The following is an 8,780-nucleotide window of genomic DNA, read 5'->3' as shown; positions in this document are numbered from 1 at the left end:
TGGAACAAATCGGAATGAATTCCGATCGGAATCCATTCCAACTTGTTCCATGAAGGTATCCAGGTCGCATCGCATAGTGTTTCCGTTGAAATGTTTCGGCCAACGGTGGAGTGAGTGATGGAGGTAAACGATTATAGCGACGCTGGATCTGTTGGATACATCGATGCAGGAGATGCAGGATCATCCCCATGGGTAAGTGCTGTTTACTGCACTATCGACGAAGCAGTTGATAAACTGTGCTACTAAATCAGTACAGATGACGCCAACATAACCTTTTGCATGGAAACTTGGAAATTGATTCATTTTTCACAAATCTTTTACTCGGATATTATTTTATTCGTATTTTTAGTACATATTAAAAGTACATCGAATTGATTATAAGTTAATAAATGCGCGAAATGTAGGAAATATGGTTACAATATTAAATTTTTCTTCTTAACGAATTATTAATTTTTAATAATTGTTTTAAATAATTATATGAATATAAATATATGAATAATAACAAATATAATATATTACACATAATATATTATATGAATATAAATATAAATTAGCAATGATGATAATAATAAAGTTTTGGAGACTGCAAGTTACAAGAAATAAAAATGTCTATTTTTACCCTTATCATATTAATTATTGTATCTATCTTTATTGCTCTATCATATAGATTGCGTAACATATAGATTATAAAAAAAATAGCGGAGATACAAATGTATGAGTTAATGTCTTTTTTTTTCACAATTCTAAAAATTATGATTTGCATCTTATATAAAAGATTTCCCTCAAAAACTCATGCATTCTTCACTGAACCTTTTACGATTTTAACATCATCTACCGGTCGATCGTTCTTATCCGTTTCAACTAGTCCAATTCTTTTCACTATCGTCATGCCAGAATGAACTCTACCTGTTTAAGCATAAAGAAAAGAATAAAATTATTTTACATCAATTATATCACAAGGGATAGTTATACATCACTAAGTGTAATCAGTACTATAAATTATTTAACTTACCAAATATACTATGTTTTCCATCAAGCCATTGAGTAGGTGCAAGTGTTACAAAGAACTGTGATCCATTTGTATCTGGCCCAGAATTTGCCATTGACAATATTCCAGCACCTACAAATTTTAATATTACATAATTTAAGTATTTGCGTTGAAATAATGTTATTGGTTGTATTCAACAGAAAAAGCAATTTTGCAACTGTTGTAAGAAAAATTTCTTTAAAATGATATTTGCCCTTAACTTTGGAACACTATTATGAATAAACTTTTACTCATATACTTTTTGAGATTAATATAGAGATAGTTTTTGTTATTATAACATTTTGATAGCTTCAAATAATATTTAATAAGATTAAATTTACTTTCTTGAGTTTAAGTTGCTTAATTCCATTACTTTAAACAATTATTACATACACAACATTTCATTGTTGCAATTAAATTAACAACGTATTAAAGAGAAACAGTGGCAACATATCGAAATGATTAAAAATAATTTACATTAGTTATAATTTGACTTATAAATTTAACAGTAAGTGAACTGTAAATTTTCAGTTCTTGCAGTGAATAATGGAACACAGCCAAAATAGTGTTTAGTTATTCTAACATTTTGTAACTTATAAAGCTGACAAGAAAATGTGTAAAAAAATTCTAAATTATATATCAATGAATTGTCATCCAGAATAATGTTAATGATAAGAAAAATATGCATAGTATTTCAGAGTTAATATCCAATAAATTAAATCAATATTAAAGAATTTTACAATAGTCGCAAAGCTGTTCTTTTGTTAAACACAGCCAACAAATTATTAATCTTTTATCAATATAGTTTATCATAATCGTTAATCACAAAATTACCTGTGTGTTTCAAATCGTCATGTATCTCATCATCAAAACATTCGCCATATATGGACATTCCACCTTTCCCTGTTCCAGTGGGATCTCCGCCTGAAAACGAAACCATTAAGAATAAAGTATTCTGCAAAACTTTTGTTATCGTCACAATTAATGATTGAGTAGGAGAGGCAAACCTATAGAAATAATAGCCTATAACCTATAAAAATAACTCACATTCGTTATAATTTAATTTATGAATTTAATAATAATTTGAATGAATTTATTCTAATGCTTCTAATGTTACCTTGAATCATAAAGTCGCGGATGACCCTGTGAAACTTGGTGCCATTGTAATACCCACGTCGCGTGAGCTCGGCGAAATTTCTACACGTGATAGGTGCATGTTTCCAGTATAGCTCGAAGGTTACTTCACCCATCCTAAGAATTAGAATCGATTAGCGGTGCATAGGGAGCGACTTTTAAGTTAGAAAACACGATGCACTTACGTGGTCTCGAAAACAACGAAGGGTGGCTGCCAATGTTTATCCGGCACGCCGGATATATTTGCGAGGCACATTGTGGTCTGTATTTTCGGTTCTTTTATTGAAACTGATTAAACAACGAATTACTTGGCGATTGTTGCGTTTACTTCTTTGTTTATTTCATTAAAATCTCGTTCGAACCGGCAATCGTTTCCAACGTGTCGACACAATCTAAGAATTCTGCACACACAGATAGTACCAGGATCGTACAAAGAGTTTTTGGGACCCGAGTGCAAAGGTAAAGCTGGAACCCTATTCTGTTCATAAATTGTGTATTTAAAAAAACCTTAAGGAGTTTTTAGAAAATATAACAAATAAAAAAAGAGTATAATTAAAATTATAGCGAATCACGAGCTGTCAATTATATATATTTGTCACTTTGAAAGTTAAATATATAAGAAAACTATTTGGTTAAGATTAAATTTCTTTATGTAAAATTATATATCGATAATGCAATCTTTTATTTAACTAAATAATTTTTATATATTTAATTATTTGTGACAAATATATATAATTGATAACTCATGATTCGCCATAATTTTTTTATACTTTTTATATTTTTTATATAATTTTAATTATACTCTCTATTTGTTATATTTTCTTAACTCCTTAAGGTTTTTTTATTTCATCCATTTCTATCTATTTTTACGTACAAAATAGATACATTTAAGTAAACTCCAGTCTCTTAGCGTTGAAGGCCACTGAAGTGCACTCTCACTTTTTACACAGCCCTGAATGATACACAATACATACACAAACATGAGAGAGAACACGTGAACGCCATCTACTTCATGTGCAGGGTACACGTTAACAAAGCAATAATAATATGAATTTAATGAAAATGTAAAAACGCGTTGATGTATACTCGCATAAATGAGGACCTCCGCATGTTGGGCTGATTTGTCACAGTGTTATATTTTAAGTGTTCTGGCAACACAATCAATTCCAATACGTGCCGGAACGAGTTAACCTGTATAGAAATATGTTCTCACCAAGAGACTCGGGTAAATCAGATTACATTAGTTTGAATATTCACGAAAGCGGGTCATTTGCACGGGGCACTTCTCGCAGTTTATGGAGGGTACGTATATATTTGACGAAAAATAACGCGAACATATGTTATTTTGAGTCTGCACAACTGAGATTGCCAAACAGTTATCCTTTTTATTCAACTACTTGTCTCTCTTTCAGCAATGGAACCAATTGTCCAGGTTCCAAAGAAATATTCTGTACTTTGCAATAATCACAGTTCTACTTGTAATATTTTATCTCCTGCCTAGCGAAACCAAAGCTGGTACCTCTAACAATGAGGTAGATTATAGTAATGTAGAAGTTGTACAAGAAACTGCCAAGTACGAGAAGGTACGCAGTGTCTCGAAGAGAGCTCTTGTGTGAATCCGTAAACAAAAATATCAAATTCCCTTTTATTTCACAGGCAGTAGATGAAGTCGTTGTAGATAATGAAGAACAGGCTGCTGGGCCTGGTGAAGTAATTGAAGAGCCCGAGTTTCAACCAGAAATTAATCAAGTTGATGATGATCAAATTGGTGAACCACCACAGCCAAGACCAAACATCCTGAAATTTAGTGGTAGATCATGATTCATGAAATGATATGACATAATTAGATTAGATTGCAAAATAGGCATAGATAACAATGTTTGGACTTTTAGGTCCTCAAAATTACAAGCAAGAAGCTGTCGTAGCTGCATTCAAACATTCTTGGAATGGGTATAAAAAATATGCATGGGGTCACGATAATGTCAAACCGATATCAAAAAGATATCACGAATGGTTTGGTTTAGGCCTTACTATAGTTGATTCATTGGATACTATATATATAATGGGATTATATGATGGTGTGTATATAAATTAAATCTTAAAATCATTGATATTCATTATTAGCGAAAAAGAAACATGAAAGAGTTTTCTTACTTTTCTCTAATGTTTTAGAATATTCAAGAGCAAGGAAATGGGTGGAAGAGAATTTAGTGTTTACAAGGAATAGAGATGTTAATTTATTTGAAGTTACTATTAGGGTATTAGGTGGTTTATTATCAGCATATCATCTCTCTGGTGATATACTTTTTTTAAATAAGGCTGTAAGTATTGGGCCAAATAATTTCAGTTTTCGATTAAAGTCCTAGAATTCAAATATAAATATTAATTTATCCCCCCATGATGTCCAAGGCGGATTTAGGTGATCGTATGATGCCAGCATTTTCTACCAGATCAGGTGTTCCACATTCTGACGTGAATCTTGGTACTAGAAGTGCGCATAGTCCTAAGTGGGGTCCCGATAGTAGCACCAGTGAAGTTACTTCCATTCAATTAGAGTTTCGTGATCTTAGTCGTAGTACAGGTCAACTTAAGTTTGAGGTAATTTTAGAAGCGAGACTTTTGAAGCAATTTGCAACGGATACTTATTATTTGATCTTTCCAGGCTGCAGCGGCAAGAGTTTCCGAACATGTACATAAATTAGAAAAGTATGATGGTTTAGTCCCAATTTTTATTAACGCTAATACCGGACAATTTCGGGAATACGCTACGATTACGTTAGGTGCTCGCGGTGATAGTTACTATGAATACTTATTGAAACAGTGGTTACAAACTGGAAAAACCATAGACTAGTCAGTATATTTCATTACTGAAGTTATCATCGTATAAAATAAATCCTTGACTTATAACATTTAAGGCCTGTATTGATATTTTTAGCCTTCGCGACGATTACTTAAACGGCATTGCCGGAACGCAAAAACATCTCGTTAAACATACTGCGGTCAATAAATATCTATTCATCGCTGAATTAGTCGGCGCGAATAAAGAAATTAAACCGAAAATGGTAAATAGCTTAAATACAGAGTAATCAAAAGCAGCCCTTAGACATTCAGTATTATTGTGTATTTCATTTTGTATAATATTTTTAATGCCCCCCCCCCCTCCTTTAAACAATTCAAAACAAACAGTTTAGATGTTCAATATGTAGAATCTAAATGGTTAATAATATTGTATAACAATATTGATCGTCTAAGGGTCGCTTAAAACTAGAATATTGCACAAATTTGCAAATGTGCAACTATATTGCAGGATCATCTCACATGCTACTTAGGAGGCACTTTAGCGCTAGGTGTGCATCATGGATTGCCGTCAGAGCATAATATTCTTGCGGAAGAACTTGTTAAAACTTGTTATCATACATATGCAATCCAGCCAACGTTCCTCGCACCTGAGATTACTTATTTTAATATACAAGTAAGTTCGAAAAACTAATTGTCAATAAAAGATAGGACAAAAAATTGATTCTGCAGTAACAGCGTTCAGAGAAAAAAGGATTCATAATCATCCTTTTGTGGTTCTGCAGAAAATGGAGGGTGAAAATCAAATGGATATGTACGTAAAAACGAATGACGCTCATAATTTATTGAGGCCCGAATTTGTCGAGAGTCTATTTTACATGTGGTATTTTACGGGGAATAAAACTTATCAAGATTGGGGTTGGCAGATATTTCAGGTGAGTGCGTATTCACCTCTTGGAATTTTATTATATTTATGTAATGTAAAACGTGTCTCGACAGGCTTTCGAAAATTATACCAAAGTCGAAGGTGGGTACACGAGTATCGGTAACGTCCGGAATATTCAACACACTCGTCAGCAGGATATGACGGAAAGTTTCTGGTTCGCCGAAACTTTAAAATATTTGTATTTGTTATTTGATGACACTAGGCAATTGATAGATTTGGATAGGTGGGTATTTAATTCTGAGGGTCATCCGTTACCTCTATACGAATCGTAACGCAATAGTAGCAAAACTAAGCTAGCGAATTCTCAATTTTTCGCACTTATTTTATTAAGTTATTTTTGGAATGTCCATTTATCCGTCATAATGTTTCTTTAATGAAACTTTGCAAACACTTGCGTTTCCTTCATTAATTGTGGGAACTCTCTTCTAGAAAAAAATCACTTGTAGAATAAAATAGTACAATCAATTCTGCTATTCTAAGGTCACGTAAAATTCCTCCTTAGTTTTTATTCTATTTATCTGATATATGCACGAAATGGAAATGTTTTTTATTCGTTTCCTCACTTTATAGATTGCCATGTAATTATGTGACAATTATGAATAGTAAAATTAGAGCGAAAAAAGTTAGTTTAGTTTAGAAGAGAAATAAAACGATGGAAATTATTTTTCCATCATTTTTCGATTCTAAAGATTATAAATAATTGCAGATTAACTTGCTTTATCATTGACAAAATACAATTTCAAGTAATAAACAAATATACAACATTAGCTGCGCCTACCAAAGTATCGAACCTGCCTATAATGTTGAATAGATATTATTAATATTTTAGATTTTCAATTATTACATTTATGAGAATATGTAACTTGATTTTTTAGTATAAAAAGATTTTTAGCACTTATTGTACTTACTTATTTTTCAAAATTTAACTTTTGAGAACTTCAGTTGTCTAGAACGTCATTTTTAGGAGATGTATTCAAAAAATGAATATTATTTAGTATTACTTTCACATTAAATTCATATGTTGTAACATTACAAAACTAATCTAGTCCTCTATGAATAAATTTGAATAAATTACACACTATACTTGCAGTCTCCGATTATTATATCAAAATATAAATACTTATATAATATTTATATTTATATAAATATTTATATGAAATTTTTGGAAATGTCTGTGCAATTCCTATATCATTAGAACAGCGCGAGAGTGATTAAATCGATTCATATAATCATGATATTGTAGAACATAAAAAACACTAAGTTAAAAATATTTAATCATCTGCAAGCTATGTTTTTAATAATTTTATCCGTGTATAATAATCTTTTGAGAAAACGTAACATACTGTTGTATATTATCAGGTAATATAGTTAGATTAAATAAATATACAAAGACAGAGAGAGATTGTAAAATAAAATTCGATTTAATCATCAGCTGCGTTATGAAAATATTATCTACTATTTTTAGCTCCTCTAACACATTAAAAGAAAACAAGAACTTCTCGGGTTATTCTTCGTTTGTAATAAATGCATCCTTATATCAATGTCAGAAATTTGATATTATTTATGTTACTTTCGTTTCTAAATAGATCTACCTTCCCACATCACTACAGATCCGTTTTCTTAGCTCGTAAATTTACAAAATTGCAAACAAATATAAATGTCTAAACGACTGTCACAATTAATACTGTGTGTGCATTATTGACATTAACATTAATGTCAGACTGTTAGGAAGACATGTAATGGTATAGCAAATAACTTGCTTATAACATATTTCAAGGGAATGCTTACAGACTAATAATTGACTTGAGATTGTCTTTCGATGCAATTTTTAACCACAGTGTAATGGCAGTGAATATTTGCATAAATTAAAAGTACAACTTTCTCTGCACACTGACAAATATATTCTAAAAATATAAATTAATTAGTTACCCATGCGTTTCTTATTGATCGTCTTTAATCGTACTGTCACTGCTTGATTATCGAAATAACGACAGTATCAAAAATTGTATGTATATAATTATGAACATCACACATTCATTCGTACATATTCACAAAATTTTCTACACGTCATACCCCATCGAATTTTTTTTCTATTATATAATTCTCATATGTATCACAAAGTATTCTAGTGGCGCGCCATACTTATTGCAATGTCAGATCCTAAATTTTGCGTCGAAGAGCAGCATCTTGAAACCCCAAAATTGATCAGAGTACTCGCGAGGCGCTGTTTCTTCGGCATTATCTAGCTAGAAGCGTTGAATGATCTCAAACTATCGTGCAGTCGCAACACTGTTGTGTATAATAAATGCAATTGATCAGACAGTCATCGTTTGGCTCATCAGAAGATTTCTTTGTTTTCGTCTCGATACCGTTCTTCTCGATTTTCGGTTGCAATTCCGGCATAGGTAATGTCGTCTGCACGATTGATACTGCTTCCTCTATCGCATCGGCATCGATGTTCGTGGTCGGTGAAACTACGGGTTTTGTTGGTTGTGACATTATGGGAGTTATATTAATCTTCTCCAATCTTGCATTGTCCAGCACATCGAAACTCGTTGTGGATATCGATGTCTGCGCTGGAGATGATTGGTCGTCAGAGGACATTATCACACTGAAACAAACGAGATTTATTTTCAGTATAGTCTAATTTATTTTGCTAAGGACTAGAAAGAAATGCTCAAATTGAGAACATTAATTAAAGATTAATTCATTTTCTGAAGTTCTACAAAAGCGAGTCAGATCACTATTTATACATTAAAGAAAGACTGGTAAAAAACCACTACCAATATATTTTATTCGGCACATTAGTATCACATTTGATAAATATTAGTAACAGTAATCACCAAACATAGTAACAGTAATTAGTCATAATAATGT

At 31.8% G+C, this 8,780-nt stretch overlaps 3 protein-coding genes across 6 annotated transcripts in view; 1 reads left to right on the top strand and 2 right to left on the bottom strand.

Moving 5' to 3' along the window:
• Window positions 1-703: 703 nt before the first annotated feature.
• On the bottom strand, window positions 704-2,605 carry LOC108754590 (peptidyl-prolyl cis-trans isomerase-like 1). Its single transcript, XM_018497035.1, has 5 exons — window positions 2,347-2,605; window positions 2,145-2,278; window positions 1,862-1,951; window positions 1,013-1,120; window positions 704-906 (listed from the first exon to the last, which is right to left on the bottom strand). The coding sequence occupies exons 1-5, from the start codon at window positions 2,415-2,417 to the stop codon at window positions 791-793; spliced, it is 519 nt and encodes a 172-aa protein (XP_018352537.1). The 5' UTR covers window positions 2,418-2,605; the 3' UTR covers window positions 704-790.
• A 498-nt stretch (window positions 2,606-3,103) lies between these two features.
• LOC108754408 (endoplasmic reticulum mannosyl-oligosaccharide 1,2-alpha-mannosidase) lies at window positions 3,104-6,771 on the top strand. Its single transcript, XM_018496657.1, has 11 exons — window positions 3,104-3,463; window positions 3,574-3,744; window positions 3,818-3,971; window positions 4,054-4,239; window positions 4,334-4,482; window positions 4,571-4,759; window positions 4,824-5,011; window positions 5,097-5,223; window positions 5,469-5,633; window positions 5,743-5,892; window positions 5,957-6,771. Exons 1-11 carry the CDS (start codon window positions 3,365-3,367, stop codon window positions 6,173-6,175), a joined length of 1,797 nt encoding a protein of 598 aa, XP_018352159.1. The 5' UTR covers window positions 3,104-3,364; the 3' UTR covers window positions 6,176-6,771.
• A 570-nt stretch (window positions 6,772-7,341) lies between these two features.
• LOC108754430 overlaps window positions 7,342-8,780 on the bottom strand; it is an 11,744-nt gene continuing 10,305 nt past the window's right edge. For all 4 annotated transcript variants that reach the window (XM_018496700.1, XM_018496699.1, XM_018496698.1 and 1 more), the window contains one exon: window positions 7,342-8,514. In XM_018496700.1, coding sequence (XP_018352202.1) covers window positions 8,169-8,514 — 346 coding nt within the window. In that variant the 3' untranslated portion in view covers window positions 7,342-8,168. The remainder of the gene's footprint in view (window positions 8,515-8,780) is intronic.

This window comes from Trachymyrmex septentrionalis, unplaced genomic scaffold (genome assembly GCF_001594115.1).
Source record: "Trachymyrmex septentrionalis isolate Tsep2-gDNA-1 unplaced genomic scaffold, Tsep1.0 scaffold8, whole genome shotgun sequence".
NCBI classification, from domain to species: domain Eukaryota; kingdom Metazoa; phylum Arthropoda; class Insecta; order Hymenoptera; family Formicidae; genus Trachymyrmex; species Trachymyrmex septentrionalis.
This window is presented reverse-complemented; position numbering and strand designations above follow the sequence as displayed.

What these genes read in the sequence shown, in the direction of transcription:
- LOC108754590 (XM_018497035.1), bottom strand. Translation starts at nt 2,417, where the DNA reads ATGTGCCTCGCAAATATATCCGGCGTGCCGGATAAACATTGGCAGCCA. An exon ending in TTCGTTGTTTTCGAGACCAC is followed by an intron (nt 2,279 to 2,346) that starts GTAAGTGCATCG and finishes TCTAATTCTTAG; the next exon opens with GATGGGTGAAGTAACCTTCG. An exon ending in TGGAAAACATAGTATATTTG is followed by an intron (nt 907 to 1,012) that starts GTAAGTTAAATA and finishes ATGCTTAAACAG; the next exon opens with GTAGAGTTCATTCTGGCATG.
- LOC108754408 (XM_018496657.1), top strand. Translation starts at nt 3,365, where the DNA reads ATGTTCTCACCAAGAGACTCGGGTAAATCAGATTACATTAGTTTGAAT. An exon ending in AAACTGCCAAGTACGAGAAG is followed by an intron (nt 3,745 to 3,817) that starts GTACGCAGTGTC and finishes TTTATTTCACAG; the next exon opens with GCAGTAGATGAAGTCGTTGT. An exon ending in ACTGGAAAAACCATAGACTA is followed by an intron (nt 5,012 to 5,096) that starts GTCAGTATATTT and finishes TGATATTTTTAG; the next exon opens with CCTTCGCGACGATTACTTAA.